Genomic DNA, 22,108 nt, shown 5'->3' with positions numbered 1-22,108 from the left:
TGCTGAGCCGTTCCAGGCGCTCGCCACCTTCATGACCATGCTTGGAGCCGCCAGCGGCTACCGCGGCCGTGGATGTCGCGGAAGCAGTGCTCGCGGTGGCGGCGGTGCGCGTGGAGGTGGTGGTCGCGGCGGCGGCCTGAGTGGCGGTGCACCGAAGCCACAAAGCGGCAATCCGTCCGGCGGCTTTCAGCCATACCAGTAAGTCATGGGCAAGACGTGTGTGAAGAAAGCGGAAGGGGCGGGGCACGGTGAGGCAAAACATATCCGTATGCGCAAGACGGGAACTCGAAGCCAATGTCTCGTACCGCAGAGTGGGGCGGTGGGTTGGAATCATGTGAGAATTGAGGGCCAGTAGGCGAACCAGTGCGAGTGTGTGTGTGTGTGTGTGGATTGGCGGGTGTCTTGAGGGTGCATAAGTGGCGCAAGTCGAGGAAGAGAAGAGCAGTGATCATTGGCCGAGAAGGAAGCGGGGACAGTTGTGTATTGTGCCAGCCTTCTGCGCCACCTCCCTCCCTCTCCCACTCTCCTCTAAGCCGCCTCTTCGTCTATCCTCTTTTGTGGAAGCATCATCACACACAGACACACGTGCTCGCATGTCCACCAGCTTGCCCGAGGTGGCCTCGCCTACCCATTCACCACCAACACCCCTTCCTCCCTCTCCCCCGCCCCTTTCGCGACATCGCTGCGACCGCCAGTTTCAATAGACACGCAAGCACGCACGACATACATGCAAGAACTCGCACATGTGCACACACCCATAAGCGTGTACTCCATCTCGGTGCGAGTGTATGCCGTGGCTTCTCCGTGATGATCTCTCTCTCTCTCTTTCTCTCGTGTATCTTTGTAAGTCGGCGTTCATGTCCATGTGCGTGGGTGTGCCCCGCCGTCTGTACACACCTCTATAAGCGTGCGCGTGTCTGCAGAATGGTGTTTGATTGAGTATTAACAGAAGAGGGAAGAACAACTTAGCCAGAAACGATATTGTCACTGCCCTGTTGTCGCCCGGCTGGGGAGGAGAGCGGAGGGATGGGGGGAGGTTGGCGTCGCATGAACACCGCCAAGGCGGATGTGCAGTCGAGCCCGTGTGTGCCTCCTCCTGTTTCCTGCGCTGTGTTCTTACGTCTGTCATGCACACTTGGAGACGCGAAGACAAGGGGCGAGTGGTTCACGCAGAACCCGCCGCCACCGCTGTCGTCGTTTCTCCTCTCTCCCTCTCCCTTTCGACGTGCTGGTAATGCGCTCACGCTTTTACTCATGAGAGAGGGGGGCAGCGCTGTCGCGGTGTTGGCCCCTCACCCCATTCAGGCCCCCCGTCCGCAACTCCAGCTCTTTGGCGTACCTCCATCTCTTCCTCCTCCTTCCTGTCTTCCTCCTCCGTGCTATGGCGCCCACTAGCTTTTCTCTGTCGTGCGCGTACTTCTCTGTTTCGTTGTCGATACACACCTGTGTGTGTGTGTGTGTGTGTGTGTGTGTCTGCAACACTCCCATCCGTGCCCTCTGTCTTAGTGGTCGTGCCCATCGCATAATAAGCGTTTTGCGGAGAAGGGCGCTCTCATTTTTTTTGTTGCTGCTGTTTGCTCTCCTCCTCGCCCGCCGGATACAGCACACACACACACACACACACACTGACTCAAATACTCACTCACACGCGCGCATAAGCGGCACATATAGTTTCCTAAGCACGCGCACAACACACGCGCAGATAAGCATCAGTATGTATTTAATTGCACTGAGCTGCTGAGCTTCTCCCTCTCTCTCTCCCCCTTCCCCCAACCTTTGCGCCTTGTGTTGTTGCTGCCGCACACGCTCATCCTCAGCAGCACAGCACCAAGTCCCACCCCATCCCCACCTCTTTTTCTCTCTCCCCCATCGTCAGAACATGTCGACCGTCAACACAGAGGGCATGCTAGAGTGGTGCTTGGGTATCCAGTACGCCCTGCGCACCATTGGCGCGTACCTTCAGCTCGGCTTTTCCCTCGGGGCGGTGCAGGCACGCCACGCCTGCGTGCCGTACCAGCTCGTCGCGTACAAGGCGACGTGTGCGTGGCGCTACAACATCGCCGCACCAGAGGACGGACCGATCTACCTCGAGGGGCCCGACGCCGAGAGCTCGACACAGACGTCGACTGGTCAAACTACCAAAAGAATCGCCCCGCTGTGCGCGCAGGCGAGCGGCGCCGTCGACCCAGTACTTTTCCTGGCAGAGCTGCTGGCCAAGTTCGACTCACTCGCCGCCATCACACACGGCGAGGCGGTCGACGTGCGGCTGCTCCAGCGATTCATGCATCAGGACATTCTTGTTTGTAAGCAGCGCCACGCGCAGATCGCCGCCGGCGTGGCGGTTCCGAGTAAGAGCAGCCACGCTAGTGAGGAGAGCATTGTCTTTCGTCTTTCCGAGACCGACGCCACGTATGCCTCGGTGGTGGCAGCCGGGCACCCAACCACCATCACGTACCGCGACTTGGTTATCCTCATAACGCTGCTCAGTGAGGCCATCGCGTGGGACCTCCTGTGGATCCACGAAGGACAAGACCGACAAAGGGCACAACAGCAGTCAAAGATAGCCGACGCCGCGCCAGCAGCACCGGTGCTGCCGCCGCCGCCGCGCCCGACTGAGGCGGACTGTCTCGCGCTCATGCTGCCCAACTCGGTGGAATACAACGCGGTGTGGATGGCCGCAGCGCGGAGTGGGCCGCTGCACACCCTCCTCGACGTTCTCTACCGCAACAGCAACAGCGAGCAGCCCAAGACAGAGCGTGGCACCTACCGCCCTTGCCGGACTGCGCTGCTGAACACGAATCTGGCGAGCAACACCATGCTCTACCACGCGATGGAGTGCTCGGGAAGCGTCATGATAGTGATGGACGTCGCCTACGTGCCTCTTCTCTTCTGCAGCCGAACGAGTGACGACGCCGACGCCGAGGGCGTGACGTCAAAACTCGAGCTGCACGTGCCGCCTCATGTGAAGCGCATCTACCTCTGGCGCAGCACCAACGCTGCGGGGCAGCCCGTATCCAGTGCCATGACAACGGAAATGGAGGAGCTTCTGCGGGCCTTTAACGCAAGCGCCTACGGCGACGCCAAGTCGCTGAAGGCAGCGAACCCGTCTGCCGGCGACAGTTTTGTGGCCCCGCCATCCACGCCGCCGCTGGATCTCTACGACGTGGTGAAGCCTTTCTTGTTGCGCGCGCAAGCCAACCCGGACTTCACGGTAGGCGAGATGCGCCATACCTACCTCATCAGCAGCCCGCGCGTGCGCCTACTCATGCACGTCATCCTTTCCCGCCCGCCGCCGTCGTGGAAGTCGATGCTGGCCCTGGGCAAACCTTCCTCCGCCAAGAATGGCGGTGCGGAGCCGTACGCGACAGCCGCCGGCTCAGTCAAAAGTCGAAAGCAGCTGCAGCACTACAAGACCAAGATGGTCTCCATCCTTTCTCGCCTGCTTCGCCGGTTCCACCACACGCAGCCGATCCTCTTTATCTACACCTCCGGCACATCGGGCTTGCCCAAGGCCGCACGGTTCAGCCACCTGCGCTTCTTCGCGACCGGCTTCCTCTCCCGCGTCTTGTACTACCGTGATAAGATTGCCGAGACCGTTGTGCAGCAGATGAACGAGGTCGACTACGTGGCCGCGCACCCGGCAGCAGCTGGAGCAGCGTCAGCACCTGGGCTGCCACAACAGCAGCAGCAGTCTTCCTCTTCTCCTCACACCTCCCTCACACAGCTGCACGCGTCCGGCAAGCGGGAAACACCAGAAGAAAAGACGGACAAGGTTGGCATGCCTAGCGTCGCGAGCAGCATCCAATACCACTGCCCGACTGTGCCGCACGTATTCGGCATCGAGTCCCTGGACTTCACGTGCCGCGAGCGCAACATCGTCGAGGCAGCCCTTTTTGCCCTCTGGAGCGCCTCCCTGTGGTGCCTTCGCCTCTTCGCGGCAGTCCTCGGGCTGGAATACTTCGTCGCCTCCGCGGTGGAGCAGCGGCTCTACACGCCGGCGCAGCTCGCCGCCATCGAGAACGAGCGCCGCCTCATCACATTGTATAACTGCCTGCCCATGTGTCATACCGTCGGCAGCGTCTTCTGCCTTGGCCATCTCTTGCACGCATTGGAGGAGCAGCAGCATGCCTGGGCACAAATACGCCGTTGTGCGCCGCGCCACACCCGCCTCGCCGCCACCGTGCCCACCGTGCGCATGATTATCCGCACCAAGTTCAGCGCCTCGCAGTTCCGCAAGGACCTGCAGCGCTACCACGTCACGGTTGTCCAGTACATCGGCGAGGTCTTGCGGTACGCTGTGCTGTACGAGCGCAGCCACTCCCCCGTCCAGGCCGCGCCGCCCTCCTCTGGCGCGACGGCGGAGACGGCGGCGACGACGACGGAGATGGATGCATTGGCGGTGCTGAACCGCACGGCATGGCGGGTGCCGTACGCCTTCGGCAATGGACTGCGCCAGGACATCTGGCTCGAGTGCATGCGTCGCCTGAACATCGCGCACCCGGTTGAGTTCTACAGCTCCACCGAGGGCAACATTTTTCTCTTGAACCTGTTTGGCATGCCGGGCATCGTGGGACACATCCCGCGCTTCCCGCGCCCGATCGAGTGGCTCAGTATGCAGTACATCCCCCTCTTCCCATTCCGTGTGTTGCGGTTCAATGAGGAGACGCAACAGGTATACCGCGACCCCAAGACGGGGTACTGCTCGCACTGCGACGTCGGCGAGGTGGGCGAGGTGGTGGGCGAGGTGATCGAGGGCTTCGACGTGTTCGCGCTCCGCCGCTTTGATGGATACCACAAGGCCCACCACGCCGCTGCTGCTGCCGACGGCGCCTCCATCGGCAACAGCAGCGGCGGCACGAAGGCGAAGTCGACGGCGCCAGCCGACCAGGAAGAGGATGAGGCGGCTCGGGAGAGCAAGGTCGCTCGCCATGTGCTGTGGCCGCATCACAACGACTGCTACTTCCTCTCTGGCGACCTCATTCGAATGGACCGCTTCGGCTTCTGCACATTCGTCGACCGCATCGGTGACACCTTCCGCTGGAAGGGTGAGAACGTCAGCACGCTTGAGGTGTCCAACGCCCTCAACTCCATCCACACAACGCGCGTCGGGGTACAGGAAGCCGTCGTGTACGGTGTGGAGCTGCCAGGGCGTGAGGGGCGAGCTGGTATGGCCATGCTGAGCCTGCAGCCGCGGCACCTGCGCTCGTCCTCGGACGGTTGCAGCAGCACGAGCCCCAGCTCGCCGTCGTCCCGGTTGCCGGCCCCGTCGCGGCCACAGTCCCTCACCCTCGCCGAGGAGCGTCGCTTTCTCCAGGATGACCTGTACGGATTTCTCACTGGCAAAGTGCGGCGCAACGGTGATGGGACGGAGAATCAGGCGATGCTTCCGGCCTCCGCGATTCCGCTATTTCTGCGCATGCATGATCTGGTGGCGGGCGACAGCCAAGACGGTGACAACGGGGTCATCTCCTCCGAGGTGCGGTTGAACAAGCACGCTGTGGCCGAGGACGCCACACAGACGTCTACGTTCAAGTACAAGAAAGGCATCCTCATCAATCAGGGCTATGAGTTCGACGGGAGCTCGACGACTTGCGCGGAGGTGCCAGCAAGTGCGTGGGGCAACAGTGTCACTGGCGACGACGACGCGACGACGACGCCGTACGTGCGCGTCTACGTACTTGTGTCCAATCAGGCGGCGCTGAAGGAGTTGGCGTTGCCGCCGGTGGGCTCGAAGGGTGCCAGCGGCGCCCCACACGCCACCGGCTACGTCCCGCTAACAACCGCGACTCGTGCCATTCTCGGCGCGAACATGGAAAAGTGCGGCTGGTAAAATCAAGCAAAAGCATCTCTCCCTCTCACACAAGCACGATGTTTACGGCTGTGGCAGTGATGAGTGCGGGTGGCACATCGGAGTGTGTGTGCGCGCGTGTGTGGTGTCGCGCGCTCTCTCTCCGACTTAGCAAAAAGAGGTCGATGACGTGATGTAGGAAGCAGAACGCCGATCAGCGGGGGAGAGGGTCGCCATGCACGTGTTATGTGTCTACGTTTGCCTCTGTATTTATGCGTGTGTGTGTGTGTGTATGTGTGCAGGGGAGAGATCGGCTGATGTGTATAGCAGTGTGAGGTGGCGTCATGTGCATCAGTGCTTGTCCCATCGGCAACGAATGCGTCTCCTCACCAAAAACAGATCTCTTCCTTACCCTCCCCCTCCCTTAGCGCCTCCACACCACGCCGCGCCCGTTCGCTTTTCTTCTCCAGTACTGCCTCTCTCTGTCTATTCTCGTCTCGGTGTGTGCACGGGGGCCTGTTGTGGTTTTCGCGCGGGCGTGAGGGAAGAGGGTGCCCTTTGGAGGCCCACTACACACAGGCAGCACACGAACTTCCGAGCAGAAAGAGAGACGCCGATATCCGACGGCGCGGATCTGCATATGAGCGTGCAAGTCTGGGCTGTGTGTGTGTGTGTGTGTGTGTTACCCTGTTGTGCGCCGGTTGCCTTCAGTGCCTTCCTCATCGAACAGAACAACGATAATTGCACCCGTGCGCGTGCGCGCGCTTTACCCAGCCGCTTCCCACCATCACCTCCTCTCCAGTCTGTGCCACCCACACCAACGTATTTGCAACACAAGCTGACGCTAGCCTCCCTTCCCATGCACTTCGTAGTTGGGGATCGACTGCGACACAAGGCGGATACGTTGCTGTCTCTCGACCCTCAAGGTGATCCTTCCACACTGGCGGTGAGGGCAATACGTGAGCGCGTGCGCGCAAGGAAGATTCCTCGGGCAGCATCTGCCTCGGCCCCTTCCCCCATGTCCTTTCCTCATACCTGATGATGCCGGCCACCTCCGTGCGTGGTATCTCAGGGCCCAGTGCCTCCACTCTCTGTGAAGGAGGAAGCCAACGCAGCCCTCTTATCCCTCCTAATAGTGAACGACTTGTGGTGAGTGGCAGGGTCAGGCCCTGGATGGTGTGGCATCGGGGCGACCAACGACAATGAGCACGCTCACATCACCCGTATGGTGGGCGAAGTGTCATCGTGACTGGAGCGTATCCCACCACCCAGCCCTCACACTGCCCGCTGGTGGAGGGAGCGTCGGACACCTCGAGGGGGAGGCACCGGGTAGCGGCTGGCATGATGGGAGCGGGAGTGAGGTGGGTGGGTGGGGTAGCGTTTGCGACAGGAGCCGTGCTCCGATGATTGAGTCGGCTTATGGCTGTAACGGGCGTGTCCACCGCTGCTTCGCACCAGGTGTTGGGGAATGTGGCAGGGCCGGGGGGAGAGTGACCTCATGTTGTATTGCAGAAAGTAGTCGCGCTGAAGATACAATTCTTCGCTCCTATGTTTCTCGATCTCTTGCGGACATGTCTGATGTCGCTGGGAGCACTGCTCTCGTGCTCCTCCACATACACACACACGCGCGCGCCAATATCGATACATGCATGCTATGCCACTCCTCTGTTTCTCTGCCTTCTCCCCCTCGTGTGCCGTCGGCAACGTCTGCGCAGTCCCTCCCCCTCCGTTTGCATATCTGCGCGCTCAGCTTGCTCACGCTCGCCTGTTTTCTCACTCCTCGCATCGCAGCAGCAGCATATACATACACACACAGATGCGACCAAAAATGACCGCCCCGCTCACTATCAAGGACAACAACAAGTGCTTGAACGTGCACGTCGGCAGCACGATCGAGATTCACCTGAAGGGCAACCCTACCACTGGCTACATGTGGACGCGTGCCGGTTTTGGGGGCAAGGAGATGCTTAGCGATGAGCACCTGGAGGTCGTTTCCAAGTACACGCCGACACCAGTCTCGGGTCCTATGGTGGGGGTTGGTGGCTCCTACACGGTGCTCGTGAAACCGCTGAGAAAGGGCCATCACACGATGGAGCTGGTCTACATGCGCCCTTTCGAGGGACTCAAGCCAGAGAACGAGAGGTACACGTTGCACCTCGACGTGGAGTAGACAATGACAAAGGAAGAAAGCGGAGGAACGACACGACGTGTGTGTGTGTGTGTGTGTGTGTGTGTGTGCGCCCCCAGCTTCACGTCGCGATGCGCCCGTGATCTCGGCCTTCTTCTCCAGGACTGTCATTGCCCACGTCTCCCTCACTCCCTCATCCTGATCTGCCTCCGCATATACCTCTGTTTGACGTGCATCATGCTGCCAGCGAATGTTAAGGCGGAGAAGACGGCGGTGCAGTCGTGCTCTTGATAGAGCGAGTATAAAGGATTGACTTACGGCCCTCATGCCTTCACACATGTGCACAACCGGTGCATATGTGGGCCTACACGCACACACACCTCCCAGGCACGTCACGTTACATCATGTCCGTTGATCGCTGTTTTCGTTCGGTCCTTGTTGCCTCGTCGCCCTAACCCTGTTCTACGCCCGCCCACCGGCCCATCAGCACACACACCTGGCTAGCTCCTCTTCTATTCTACCTTTCAGCTTCAGATGCGGTGCTTCCTCCTCCCTCTTTCACACATATATGCGCATGCACTTGCGTTCTTCTCTGTCGTAGCGCTGCGCTACAGCGACGACGACAACAAATTCATTCTAGCGCACTTACTGTACCTTCTCTTGTCTTTTCCGTGACCCTGATTTGCCGTAGAGAAACGCGAACCTATCAACGCTGACAACGAGGTAAACGCACACGCACAGACACGGGGCGTATGCGGCATGCACCGGCCCCATCCCCTCATCACCCGCTCATACTTCTACACGATCTCTCGCTTTCCTTTTTTTTTCGTGCGCTCGTCCGTGCGTGTGTGTGTGTGTGCGTAATCCCCTCTCGTTGCGGGTACTCCGGAGCGTGTGCCCGCGTCGACGCAGTGCGCCGGTGCGTTCGTCTGTGCGTTTCTTTTTTTTTCGCTTTTCATCGCTCATTTCACGTCTCTCGCCCTTGCTATCAATCCGAGCACCGAAGCCCCCCGCCCAGCCTCTCGGGGAGGGGGAGGGGTGTGGAGGCACAGTCGTGCAGATTCTTCCAGCCCCTGCCCCCCTCACCCACCGCCTCCTTTGCCAACGTTGTCGGTCCTCTTGCGCTTGCTCCACAGGAGGAAAGGGCCTCCAGGTCGTGTGTCGTAGTGCCACGAGGGCAACAGGCACGGCACCGCAGTGTCTCGTCGTGCGCCGGACTCACCCATGCGTCAACGTAGGCACCAACACGCGTAGATGAGCGCGTGGTGGGAGGCGATAAGAAGAAATGAGAAAAATGCCCCCATCCTGTTGAGCATTCTACGCTTCCTCTGCCTCCCTCTTCCCTCTCTCTCGGCGACAGCGGACTGTGTGCAAGCGAGTCCCTCCATGCCAGCATGCCGCAAAGGAAACGATAGATTTATAGACGGGCACACACACACACACACACACGCACGCACATACACGCGCATCTCTTGGTGCACCACTGGACACTCCCCCAACCACTCCGCCCGCCCCTCTGCCAACACGAGCGAGCCTGTTTGTGGATTGAGTGCGTGTTCACGCGCTGTTGCTCCGCACATCGACAGCAGAGTCTCCAACGAGACGGCGGAGCCTTCCTCCGCCCGCCCGCCTCTCTCTCTCCCTCCTTACCTCCTCGCCAAAATGCATTTGCGAATAGGTAGCTTCAACGTGTGCTGCTACCACGACTGCACCAATGCAGCAGCGATTCACGCAGAGCTGAAGCGACGCCACATCGATGCCGCCGTCGTGGACCATGCCTTTCTGATCTCGCCGCTGCAACTAGCCGTGGCGCTGTTTCGGGTGGAGGCGAGTGCGGACATGTTGGCAACCCTGTTATCGTCCACCATTTCTCCTCCCCTCGCGGAGGCATCTTCGCCGTCGTCAGCGTCGACAAGTGCGTCACCATCACTGCCGCCGCTGCTGCAGCAGCAAACGACCCGTCGAGTTTCGAACAGTCGTCAAATTTTTGCTGCTCTGTCTCTCTCACACAACTTGGACCGCATTCTGCAGGTGCTCCCCCCCGGGCCGCAGACAACTAGCGTGGTGATTATCTACAAGCGTTCGGGCAGCGCGCGTGCTGCTGCCGTGTCCTTTGCAGACGATGTGGGGGCTGACAGCGCGGTAGCATCTACGGTGCAGGACGGCAAGGACCTCGATGCCACCATTCACGCCTGTGTGCAGCTGACGAACAGCGCCGCACAGGCGCACACGTTTGCGCTCATCACGGAGCCCTTCTGGACCGGTGCTGCCTTTGCGTTTGCCGATGTGTCGAAGGTGGCCCTCTTCTACGGCATCTCAGAGTCCATGCTCCTCGCCGCCCAGCGCAGCATGACCCGTGCCGACGTGCGTCGCGTGTGCGTCGGCGCGGAGTCGCAGGAGGCGCAGGCGCAGGCGCTCCGGTGGCACGCATTGGAAGTCTGCGTGACGACGCTGCTGTCTGCGTGCACGGCATAGAGCGGGTAAGCAGGCAGGAGGCATGCTGATGGCACATCCAAGGTTGTGCCTAAGTAGACACGCACACACGTAGGGAGTATAGCGCATGGATAGAAACGTCACGTGAAGTTATATGCGCAGTAACAGCCAACGTGGAAGAGAGAAGAGCAAGAGCGGGAGACGCACTCACACACACGCAGATCTATATATATATATATATACATACTTTTGTGTGTGTATGTGTGTGAGGCGTTCGTGGGCTGTATGCGAGAGACTCGCCGTGCCGACACATGGCACCTCTGTGCCTTCGTGTTTCTCCTTCCTATGCATGCGCGCATACACACATTTTTTTAACGTTGGATGCCATCCGCTGTATACGCGACTCCGCAGGGTGCCGCTTTTGGCAGAGCGAGTCGTGCCGAGTGCCACAACGCCCGGTATCGACCCACATGCACTGGAGGTGTGAAGAGACCTGCAAGCAGACGCTCGACAAAGACGGACGCGGCAAGCAGTATATCACGTCGTGCAGACGCCCCTTGCCTCTCCATCTCTCCGCGTTCCCCCTCTCCTGCTCGTCCTCTGTCAACATATGCCTGTCGTGTACGACAACGTCAAAGAAGCGAGGAAAGAGGCCGAAACAAAATAAACACGAAAAACGTCCACACGCCAGCGGACGCGCAGAGGCGGTCATGAGCGCACGCGGCGAGCTCTCTCGCTCTGCCTGTCTTGACTGCGCCAAAGGCTGGAAATGCGCTCGGTGAAGAGCCCAAGTCGAAGCATCGCTGAGTGAGAGAGAAGACGGAATAAAAGACGGGCATCGCTTCCACTGCCGTGTCGGCGCACCGCCGCGCATGTGGAACCACGCTCACGCTTCGCAAGCATACAAGGTTGAACCGCAACCAGAAGACGAAAGACAATGATGACCAGCGGCGCCTCTCTCGACGGTGGCGATACCGCATACCTCGGCGACGGTCATCGCAGCAATCAAGATGTATGTGACAGCTCCTCGACCTCCTTCCCACTTCAAGTGAAGTGGGTGGACGCAGCGACGGGTGTAGGTGCCTTTGCGACTGGCCCCTGCCAGGCAGGCGACCGCGTTCTCTGGGAAGCTCCGTCGGTGTTTGCGCAGTCTTACAAGACGTGGAACACGTGTCCAGCTGAGACGCAAAGCCACGCGGCCGAACCGGTCTTTGCCAAAGACGTCAGCAAGACGGTTGATGAGGGAGCGATGGAAGTCTACGGCGCCGTGCAGCATGAGCCCTGTGCAATGGACAGCTCTCCACGGCAGAAACTAGGTCACTGCACCCCCTCTGTCTCCACCGACGATGTTGAACAGGGCAGCTGCGATAGCCGTATGTCTGAAGAGGGTGCTGCGACAGACGAGCAACTGCAGTGTGTGCGGTGCTGCTTTGGATGTGGGGCACCGCTGCTAGCGTTCTTGCGGGAGGAGTGCAACCGGCTGGACGGCTTGCTGCAGGAGCTGGAGCGGAGCAGCGACGTAGAGCCCGGCGCCACCTCGCCGAGGAGCATAAACGACGGCATTACCCCATCGACGTGGGAGCTGATCCACCATGCAAATGTGCAGCATCTCGCGCAGGCGCCCGGGGAAACACCTACGGATGCACCCCTGTCAGCGCGCTATGTCCAGACGGCTGTCGAGGCAGCCGCCACCGCTGGAAGCCCACGACCGTACGTGACGGAGGTGGATGTGGTAGGGCGGCATCACTGCGTATACTTCTGTACGCCTGCCTGCGAGACGCACAGTCTCATCGAGGAGGGAAAGCGCTTTGTTCTGACCTCGCCGCAGCACGGTCATCCGCCCATGAACGGCGCCGCACTTGAAGGCGCAGAGGATGGTATGCCCTCCGCCGTGGCTGCTGTGTTGGCTTCAACGGCGCCGCCGTCAGCACAGGCGCCACTCGTCTCGCTGCTCCGCTATCCCACTGCTGATGCCATCGTCACCTTTGCGCAACACCCGCCATCGGTTGCCCTGCGGCTGGGGGCGTGGCCGACGCGGCTTGACGCGCTCTCCTCCCTTCACTCCGTCGCCCGTCGCTGCAACGAGCGGGTTTGGCTGCTAGCTCTTCTTCTCGCTAAACATCTACGCTTCACGCTGGCCTCGGCACCCGTGTCGAGTACACCTCTGCCGCAACCGCAGCGCTTTGTGGCGTGGTTGGAGGACGCCGTCGCCCCGAGCTTCCGCAGCCGGCTGGAGGGCATGTTGGCGAGCTACGCTGAGGGCGCCATGCAGCTCCTCTCCGTGGAGCAGCGAGCGTTGCTGAGGTTCAGCTGGCACCTACTGACATGGTGGTGGCTCCTCTGCTGCGCAGAGGAGTACATGGCAATGGTGATCACAGCCTCAAGCGTGAGCGGTACAGGCTCTACATGGTTGTCGTCGTCTGATCCGCGTCACCCACCGCTGAAGCGCCTGTGGCCGTCGCCCTCTGCGACTACCAGCGAGGCGCAGGCTCTGAAGTGGGTCACCGAGGCCATCGCCGTGGCGCAGTCTACAGCCTTTCCCCTCCAGCTGTACCTGCAGCTGTATTGGCTGACGAACGCGAATGCCCACATGTACGTCGTCGCCAGCCCTCTCTACACATTGTGGTGTCGGTGGCTGCGAAGCAAGGCTGAGGGCAGCGACGCGGCAGGCACTGACGAATTTAAGGTGGCTAGCAGCGAAGACGGCACCACCGCACAGGCGGCGAGCTCGGTCATGCTGCTCGAGCGCCTCTGCAAACTCTTTCACACGAGCAACACGGGAAGGGCAGACGCCGCAGTAGGGGCAAAGGCAGCGCGGAGCCCCGGTGTGGAGAACTCCCTGCATGCCACTGGTGTGGCCCTCTACAATGTCGCCACGAAACTCAACCACAGTTGTGTGCCAAACGTCTTCTTTCAGCCCACCATGGGGCCTGTGGCGGCGTCGGTAGTGGCGCTGCGAGCGATCGAAGCCGGTGAGCAGCTCTTCACCAGCTACATCCGTGTCGAAGACTTTGGGGAGCACACATGTGCCACCGCCGCCGCCGCGCGGCGGCGCTACCTGAAGGACTACTACGGCTTTGAGTGTCGGTGCCCTGTGTGTGCGCTCGCAGTGTCAGAGACGGGGATCATACATGATAAAGCGGTTTCGGCGTAACCCCTCTTCTCTTCATGACGCAGAAGGCAGGTGACACAGGGTAGCATGGTAGCAGGGCGGCATGCGAGCCCCCCGCTGCAGCACCTTCTCACGGCTTTCGGCAACCGCGGCCTCCACTCCTCAGGGAAGAGAAGGGAGGCACGCGGAAGTGGGAGCTGGGCAGTTCAACGCCCTCCGCTGCTGGCGCCCTATGGAGAGGCGATGCCGGCCAAGCAAACAGAGCATAAAAACGGGCGCGCCGATGTCGCCGTTGTTGGCGCTGCCGTTGATGATGGGTTGTGGTTGTCTGCCTGCCCCTTTTTGGGGGAGTGGAGGAAGAGGGGTATCTGTCTTGCATGTGTGCTCTCTCGTTTCCCGCGTCTTCCGCGCCAACCGTTGCTGCACCGACAGACATAGAAGAAGAGCCATCGTCAACGGGATGAAGCAAACAGATGGGCGGCATCCCACCTGCTGAAGGCGTGTGCGCCGGTTTGTGCGTGGGCCTCTGCATGCCACACAGTCGCTGTACCATCACCGTCACCCCCTCTGAGGTACTCACCCCTTCTCCCCTTCTCCCCTTCTCCCCCCCCCTCCTCCCCCCTAACACACACGCACGGTCCGCCCCCTTTCTGCCTCCTAGCACCATTGAACGAGAGGTTTACCGGGGTTTCACAGGGGTGCTCTTATCTTCTTTCCTGGGCCGTCTCTACACGTACGCACATACAGGCACGGACACTCTGCACGTGTGAGGACGGCGTTGGAGACATCTTAGCCCTGTCCAGGCGCATCATACCGCCTGCTGTTCCGCCGCGCCCTTTTCCCTCGTAGCGCGCTCAACATAGGCGTAAGAATGAAGCCGCTAGTGCCATTTGTGTGTCGACTGCCGAGTCGCCGCATTCTGCGCGTGCGTGGCACGGATGCGCACGAGTTTCTGCAAGGCATCTTCACCAACGACCTCCGCGAACTCCACCCCGCTGGAAGCATGTACGGCTGCTTTCTCTACTTTACCGGCCGCGTTCTGTGCGACGCGCACTTGTACCAGTGCAAGCAGGTCCACGAGGGGCAGGCCTCCATCCTCGTTGACGTGCATGAGAGAAGCGCAGCTGGGTTGTTTGACCACCTTACAGAGATGAAGATGCGCAAGAAGGTTCACATCGATGATGTCGGCAAAGAGCTTGTGGTGCTGGCCACCTTGGAGGAGACGTTCGCGGATGCGCAACGGAGCAGTGATTCCGCGAGTGGGTGTGACGCGAGGGCGAGCTCAGTCACGCCGTTGTCCCCAGAGACGCTGGAGGAGCGGCACACAGAGTGCTTCCCCGACCCGCGCAATGATGCGCTATTCACACGACCGCCACCGCCCTCCTCCTCCTCCACGTCCGCGTCAGACTCAGTAGATACGGCAGCGGCATCTGCAACGGCGGCCCCTCCCTCCTCCTCTCCACCGGCCGCCGTCACGCCACCTAGCTGGTTTCTGCGGAGGTGCGTCGTGCCCGCCACGTGGGCCCCTCCGTTCTCCTCTCCAGATCCATATACAACACTCCTGTACAGCCGGGGCATCGGCGAGGGGCCCGATGTGTTCAAGCACAACAAGAGTCTCCCGTTCGAAGGTAACTTGGACTTTCTAAAGGGCGTCAGCTTTCACAAGGGGTGCTACGTTGGGCAGGAGCTCACGCATCGAACGCACGTGATGCTCGTGACGCGGAAGCGGACGGTGCCGCTTCACTTCGGCCCTGCGAGCGTGGACCCACCGGCGGCGGGTGCCATCACTGACGAGGGCACAGTCACGAAGACGCGGCCGGTGGAGGTAGGGGAGCCCCTCTATTCGGCTGCTAAGGAAAAGATCGGTGAGGTGACGGGCGTGTGTGGCCAAGTGGGCATTGGCCTTTTTCGTCTGCGCTACGTGGACAAGGCAACGCGCACGGTGCCGGGGCTGCAGCTGCAAGATGGCACGCCGGTGCAGTCGCACCTGCCCGACTGGTGGCCGCGCAAAGAGGTGAAGAAGCTCCTGAAGAACAACAGCTGAGCAGCTGGGCACACACACACACACATGCACAGAGGACTCTTCCCTCCCTTCCCTCTCCCTAACAGCATCAGTTTTCTAGCATGTTTTCCTTATCTACTCTTCTTCCTCGCTCTCTCGCTGTCCGTATCGATGCTGTGAACAAGCACGGACGGATTGATGCTGTGCTGACATGTTTCGTGTTTGTGCACAGCACGTTCGCTCCTCCCCCCCCCCTGGTGCCGCGATTGAAGCGAAGTTGCGTCGAAGATGGCCATCAAACCCGACTTGGACCAAGCGTAGGGACAGAAACCCATGGATTGCCTGCGCAGCCGTTGGCGACGGAGGGGAAAGAGGGGAGGGGAGTACGGCTGGAGGAAAGAAGTGGCCCGCGCTGCTTCCGCGATCGCCCTCGCTGACAAGTATACGCATGCGCCCCGTTACATGTGCATGCTCGATGACGATGACTTGCCCCTCAACCCACCCCCAACTGCGACCACACGCCCCCATGCACGTCCTCCCTCTGCCTCTCAATCCCCCTCCCCTCGGCCCTGTCCCCACCACACACACACGCATACATCTGCAGCGCCGAAAAGAAGAGAATCGATGCGCCACCCGCACACGCACACGAAAGGGGGGAATAGCAAAGGACAAAACAAAAAGCGATATTAGCCCAGGCAAGCGCACCGGCACAACCTCACAAGCGTAAGCCGGCACACCAACACACACACATACAGCACCCCCTCATACCCGGCTGGTTCGCTCCCCCTACAAGGGGAGACTACGACGAATAACAAAACTGAGGACAGTCGCATCGGGAGGAGGGGAAGAGGCACTCACAGTAACCGATAAGGAAACTTTCAGGGACGTAAGCGGGTATCTGCCCCCTCCCCTCCCCTGCTAGCCTCTGCTCCCGCTCCGCCACGCACGCGGGCGAGGGCTTGAACTTGTGTGGATTCGTGTGCGCAGATCATCTAGCCTCCACCCCACTTCTCCTCCCCCATAGACTCCGCATTCTACGCGAGCAAAGAGAGGCAGAAGAAGAATGGGCTGTAGCACCTCCACGCATGCCTCGCCGGAGGCAGATGAGGACGCGCCGCTCAAAAGGAGCGTCTACTCGGCGAGCCGAACCAGCGACCAGGTCGTCTCAGGCCGCCAGAATAGCAACAAGGACCAGACGAATGACGCATGTACCGCGGTCAGCGAGAATCCCAGTCGCACCAGGAGCAGCAGCGACACGGAGGGGCGGGCGCACGGCAGAGGTATCGGCGCCATCCACTACCCAAACCAGCTCGGAAAAGACGAGTGCGATGGCGGTGAGGATGAAGTGGTGGTCATTCCCCCGTCAGCAGACAAGAGCACGCGCACTCGCTTCACCTTTCCGCAGCGCACTCTGTTGAACGTTGGTAGCCACACGCAGGCCGGCGACTCCGGTGAAAGAAAGCGTAACTCTATCACGGCTAGCCCCTCCTCCTTCACGGCTATGCAGCGGCGACTGAGCGATGGCAGCCATGGCCACTCGAGCTTCACAACGATGTCTCCCGCTCCTCCTGATGCCAAGGAGACACCGCTCCAGCTTACGCAGACGCGGGCGCTCCCGACAGCCGCTACCATCCCTACCGCCTGTCTCTCCATCTCCCCGCCGCAGCGTCTGAGTATTCCAGCTAACAGCTTCGCCGGTTCCAGCGCATCCGCCTCAGGCGCTGTCGCGCTGCCGTCGCAGGAGCAGCACCAAATCGAGACGCCCCACGTGAACGATGGAGGCTTCAGCATCGAGTGGGATGAGGAGGACAACACGCCAAGGGGCCGCGGCATTCCGGACTCGACGACAACGGAGTCCGGACCGTGCAGTGTTACTCGCGGAATGATGGCGCCGTCAGGCAGCTTTGGCATCGGTGTTGGAGGCGGGTGGCGCAGCAAGTCCCCGAAATGGATCGACCTCTCCCGAAAACGTTCGCAGAGCACGGTCAGTCTCCTGAGTCTGGCCGACACCCCCAACAACCCGCACGTCCTCTCCAGTGGCAGCGACTTTGGCCGAGATATCCTAGGGGGATCGCATGTATTTGGCGGCCTCGCCACCGGCGGGGGCAGCAGTCGGCCACAGAGCGGCTACGCCATGGGTAGGGACATGTGTGTGGAGCGATTCGATCAGCAGCGGCACAGCAACGGGCTTGCTGTCTTTTGCAATCAGCCTCGCGAGTGCGCGCTCTGCCGGAACGCCACTGCCGCTTTCGCCTGTGAAGTATGCGACGACTTTTTCCTCTGCGAGAACTGCCGCTTCGACCTCGAGGCGGTGTGCGCCGTGCACGACCCGACACACGCGATTCTGTACATGCAGGACAACCACTACAACTCCAGCCGCACCTTCGGAGGCGACTCCATCTTCTCCCTGTCCGGCGATGGCGGCGTGAGCAGCCTATTCTACAACCCCTGCTTCAAGTGTAAGCGCGTCATCGATGATGTCGAGCCGGTGTACCGCTGTGACCAGTGCGACTACATTGTATGCCAGGAGTGCTTTATTCAGCATGAGGAGCCAGGGAATGCCATGGAGCGGGCATCATCCCTGTCAGCAGCGATGGCTGCGACGAGGGAGGAACAGGCTAGCTGCAAGCCATTACCGATCGAGTCCGCCGCTCTCGTGCTAGCATCCGGCCCGATGCCGCCACACGAGCACGAGCTGAAGCGCTTCCAACGCAAGTCGCGCTCTAACTCGGTGCACGAGGGGGCTGTTGTCACCAAGACGCGCAACAGCGGCGGTAACAAGGTCATCAACGACTACGTCGTGGTGCGGCAGATCGGGCATGGCTCGTACGCGAAGGTGAAGCTGGTACAGCACGTTCACACTCAGGAGCTCTTCGCGCTGAAGATACTGCGGCGTCAGAAGAAAGCGGCGATGTCCGGCATCACCCTCGGCCGCAGCCGGGTCAAGTCCGCCATGGCAGGCATAAGCGAAGATGACCTTCTGAGGGAGATTGCCGTCATGAAGTTCATTGGCCACCCCAACGTGGTGAAGCTGAAGGAGGTGATTGAGGATGTCGACTCGCAGAAGGTGTACATCATCATGGAGTACTGCGAGAAGGGTCCTGTGCACGTGCTCGGTGACCCGGCGCTGCCTCTCGAGCAGGTGCGCCAGTACGGCGCCGACATCCTTCGTGGGCTGCTGCACCTGCACTCCGAGTTTCTCTACCACCGCGACATCAAGCCGGCAAACTGCCTGGTCAACCGTGACAGCGTTGTCAAGATCGCTGACTTCGGGACCTGCAACAGCCAAATCCGCACAAAGCTGGCGGAAGGGACGCCGGCGTTTAGCTGTCCAGAGCAGGTGCGTGGCGAGGAGGTGTCCGGTGAAGTGGTCGACAGCTGGGCCTTTGCGCTCACAGTGTACGAGATGGCGTGCGGTACGCTGCCGGTGTCGACCACGTCCTTCGTGCAGCATCGATCGCTGCTGATGAGCAAGAGCCCCGTCCCCATTCCGAAAATCGGCGATGAGCCTCTTTGCGACTTGCTGGCACAGATGCTGGAGAAGGATTTGAGCAAGCGACTGCTGCTGCCTGCGGCGACGCGGCATCCGTTCTTCGCGGAGTGCCACGTTGACGTGCATGGCGCGGTACCTGGCACCGCCCCACGGTCCATCTTCGCGGTGCTCGCCACCAGCGGTGGGAGCGCAGCAGCGCAGCCACAGCAGCAGCAGCTCCCATCGCTTGCCGAGCTGTACGACAAGGCGCTAGAGTCGGTGCATCGGGGCAAGAACCTTAAAGACTGCTTCCACGGTGTGCGCGCGTTGCGCCGCGTGCGCAGGAAGGAGGTGGAGACGGCGCGCCACAGCGGCACCGGCGACCAGGTTGGCGGTGGTAGTGCTGGCGCGGAGAAGAGCAGCGCATACGTCATGAACAGCCGCGACGTATACGGTGGCAGCGACGGTAGCGGCAGCGACGGAGAGGACGAAGAGGGCGCTGGCCGCCTCTGGGTGGGCGGTCGCGCCGGTCACAAAGAGGAGGCGGCGGCGGCGGCGGCGGTGGAAGAAGCCGTAGAGCATCATCTCTTCACGCAGGAGCCCAAGTTGGAGTTGGCGCAGGTCACTCTCACCGCCCCCGCCACGCTGGAGAAGCTGAACAGGCTCCACCAGGTGACTGCCGAAATGCGGCTGAGTCACAATGCACTCGTGCGCCTTGCGCCGCTGCGCCTCTCCACCTTTTCGATGCTGATGGACATTGCCGTCACCTTCAACCGGCTTGAAGCGATTCCGCAAGAGGTCCTGGCGGCACCACGCCTCGTGCGGCTCGACCTCTCGCACAACCGCATCGACTCCATCCCCGGCTCGCTCGTTACGAAGGCGCTGTTCCTGGAGCGGCTGAGCTTGCACCACAACCTCATAACCAGCGTGGGGACTACAACCATCACTGTCGTAGAGCCGTCCCCTGTCACATTCAGAGTTCCGACGTCAGCCACAGCGACGTGCATGGGGTCGAACATGGTAGCGGTGCCTGATGCTTCTGTTGTGTCGTCCTCGATCACACAGACAAGCCTGCCTGGTCGCGGTGGCAGCAGCCGTAGCAAGGTGGTGTCTGTCCTAGCGGCGCCGTGCCTGCGGCACGTTCGGCTGAGCGGCAACCCCCTTGAACGCCTGCCCGATGCTCTGGAGACAACGCATAAGTTGCAGCTCGTACTCGACGCCATACCCGCCCTCATGGAGCAGTGGGACACGCACATGCAAGCCGACAGCAAGCCAACGACATCCACAGCGGCGGCAGCAACAGGGGGGCAGAGCCGCCTTCCTGCCGTGATTGTGTGGGACGACAGCTTCCCCGTGCGCATCCCCAGCGTAGAGCCGGCCGTGTGGCTAGCAGTCAACAACGTGGCCATCTACCGCGTGCAGACGCTGCGTCTGTGCCAGACGCGTCGCGTGGTGCTGTGCCAGTGCGCTGACCCGCGGTTCCCCAACGGGCTCTTTCTTAGCGAAGAGTTGGAGGTGTATTTCGCGGCCCTCTCCAAGGCACTGCAGGACTGCCGAGAGCAGCGACAGCAATTAGCGGTCGAGGCACCCTTCTCGTTGAGCGCACCGGCGGAGGCGATCCCGAGCGAGGCGCTGCCGCCGATCGTCGGGAAGGCGGCGCGCAACTACGTTGAGTCGTACTTCTTTGTCACAGACGACGAAAACGAAGAGGAGGGCGGCTATCACAGCCTCGTGTCGTACCTGTACGACTCGCTCTCCGCCAATATCCCGGTACTGGTCGTCGTCGTCTCGAGCGGCACCTCGTGCGCCGTGCGCACGAACATTGTCGCGGCCATAAGCACCTGTCTCACACGCCTCCGCGGCGGCGACCCGGAGCAGCTGGACGCCGAGCAGGCGGAGCTCATCGTCAGCACAATGCGAAGCCTCTACGCGTGATTAGGTCACAGACTGTAGCGAAGGACAGACTGAGGGAGAATCGAAGAGAGGACGAAACACCGACGAATTTGCATGGCGTGTGCGCATGCCTGTCGAGGGAAGGGAAATCATAGGGTATTGTCATCGTTGCTCTCTCTCTCTTTCTACTTCTCCTCTTCTCGTCCCCACTCCCGCCCCTCCAAACTCTCTCGCTCGCTCGCCACTCGTGTTCGTGTGGAAACTAAATTCGCCAGCACGTGTGGGCTGTTGGACTCTCTCAAAGGGGTCTATGTATTGCGGCCCTCGCTCTGTGTGCCCCCATCCCGTTGCGCACACAAGCACGCACACATATATACACATATGCATGTGTAAAGGTATGTCGGCATTTTTTTGTGCGTAACTCATCTGCCTTTCGGTGTGCGTGCGCGTGTCTGCTTTTCGCTCGCACCCCTTCATTCTGGCTTTCCCTCCCCCCTTCTTTCCTTTCTTCTGGAGCTCTGCTTGCCGCATGCATTTGTGTCTGTGCCGGGGAGGTGCCCATGATTTCCGTGTGCTGTTGTCTTTGGTTTCATTTTCTTTACAATCATTTGCTCCACCACCGCACACACTGCATTCTCGCCCCCTTCCCCTCTGTGGGCATGTGCGCTACGTCTCCCTCCCCCTCCCACTCCATGTGGCTGAGGTCTTTTCAGGTTGTCTTCGGTTGTTTCGCTCGTTGATTGGTTTTTCTTCGTCTTCTTTGATGTGCGCATGGGTGTACAGGCACAGCTGTTATTGCGAGAGTGGATGCATGCAGCACTATTTCTTTGTGTGTGTGTGTGTGTTTCTCCATGTGTACGCTCCGCAGTTGAGCTCCGCCCATCCCCCTCCCTCCCTCCCCCTTCGTTGCGCGCGCCCCTTCGCTCGTCTAGTTTGTTTGCCTCTCCGCGCCCATCCCCACGCACACGCACATCCTTTTTTTGTTGTTGTTGTTCTTTTGTTTTCGTTTGTGTGCGCGTATGTTTGCCTGACGCAAGACGTGGAATTAATCACGCAGCACGCGCGTCTGCCTGGTGAGAGACAGACGCACGTACAACCGTTCTTGTGTGTATACGTGAGTGCTTCCCCCCTCCTCCCAGTCCCTTTCGCCTTTTCCCGAGGCTTAGGTACGTGAATCGCGAACCGCAACAACAATGATGTGTCTTTGTATGGCGCATACTCGCGCGAGTGCACGCGTGTCTATGTGTCCGGGTGTGTGGATCTATCACGTTTCAACGTCT

General features: G+C 60.5%; 6 protein-coding genes across 6 annotated transcripts; all 6 read left to right on the top strand.

Moving 5' to 3' along the window:
* Nucleotides 1-1,879: 1,879 nt before the first annotated feature.
* On the top strand, nt 1,880-5,830 carry LINJ_24_1850 (fatty acid transporter protein-like protein; the record flags this gene model as incomplete). Its single annotated transcript, XM_003392538.1, has 1 exon — nt 1,880-5,830. One exon carries the CDS (start codon nt 1,880-1,882, stop codon nt 5,828-5,830), a length of 3,951 nt encoding a protein of 1,316 aa, XP_003392586.1.
* Nucleotides 5,831-7,604: 1,774 nt separating this feature from the next.
* Nucleotides 7,605-7,958, top strand: LINJ_24_1840 (inhibitor of cysteine peptidase; the record flags this gene model as incomplete). The annotated part of the gene is made up of 1 exon (XM_003392537.1): nt 7,605-7,958. The coding sequence occupies one exon, from the start codon at nt 7,605-7,607 to the stop codon at nt 7,956-7,958; it is 354 nt and encodes a 117-aa protein (XP_003392585.1).
* A 1,620-nt stretch (nt 7,959-9,578) lies between these two features.
* LINJ_24_1830 (conserved hypothetical protein) lies at nt 9,579-10,391 on the top strand (the record flags this gene model as incomplete). The annotated part of the gene is made up of 1 exon (XM_003392536.1): nt 9,579-10,391. One exon carries the CDS (start codon nt 9,579-9,581, stop codon nt 10,389-10,391), a length of 813 nt encoding a protein of 270 aa, XP_003392584.1.
* Nucleotides 10,392-11,286: 895 nt separating this feature from the next.
* Nucleotides 11,287-13,503, top strand: LINJ_24_1820 (conserved hypothetical protein; the record flags this gene model as incomplete). Its single annotated transcript, XM_003392535.1, has 1 exon — nt 11,287-13,503. The coding sequence occupies one exon, from the start codon at nt 11,287-11,289 to the stop codon at nt 13,501-13,503; it is 2,217 nt and encodes a 738-aa protein (XP_003392583.1).
* Nucleotides 13,504-14,332: 829 nt separating this feature from the next.
* LINJ_24_1810 (conserved hypothetical protein) lies at nt 14,333-15,505 on the top strand (the record flags this gene model as incomplete). Its single annotated transcript, XM_003392534.1, has 1 exon — nt 14,333-15,505. One exon carries the CDS (start codon nt 14,333-14,335, stop codon nt 15,503-15,505), a length of 1,173 nt encoding a protein of 390 aa, XP_003392582.1.
* Nucleotides 15,506-16,526: 1,021 nt separating this feature from the next.
* LINJ_24_1800 (putative calcium/calmodulin-dependent protein kinase) lies at nt 16,527-20,870 on the top strand (the record flags this gene model as incomplete). Its single annotated transcript, XM_003392533.1, has 1 exon — nt 16,527-20,870. The coding sequence occupies one exon, from the start codon at nt 16,527-16,529 to the stop codon at nt 20,868-20,870; it is 4,344 nt and encodes a 1,447-aa protein (XP_003392581.1).
* Nucleotides 20,871-22,108: the final 1,238 nt, after the last annotated feature.

This window comes from Leishmania infantum, chromosome 24 (genome assembly GCF_000002875.2).
Source record: "Leishmania infantum JPCM5 genome chromosome 24".
In the NCBI taxonomy this organism is placed as follows: domain Eukaryota; phylum Euglenozoa; class Kinetoplastea; order Trypanosomatida; family Trypanosomatidae; genus Leishmania; species Leishmania infantum.
Note: the sequence above shows the minus strand (reverse complement) of the source record. Positions and strands in the feature narration are given on the sequence as shown.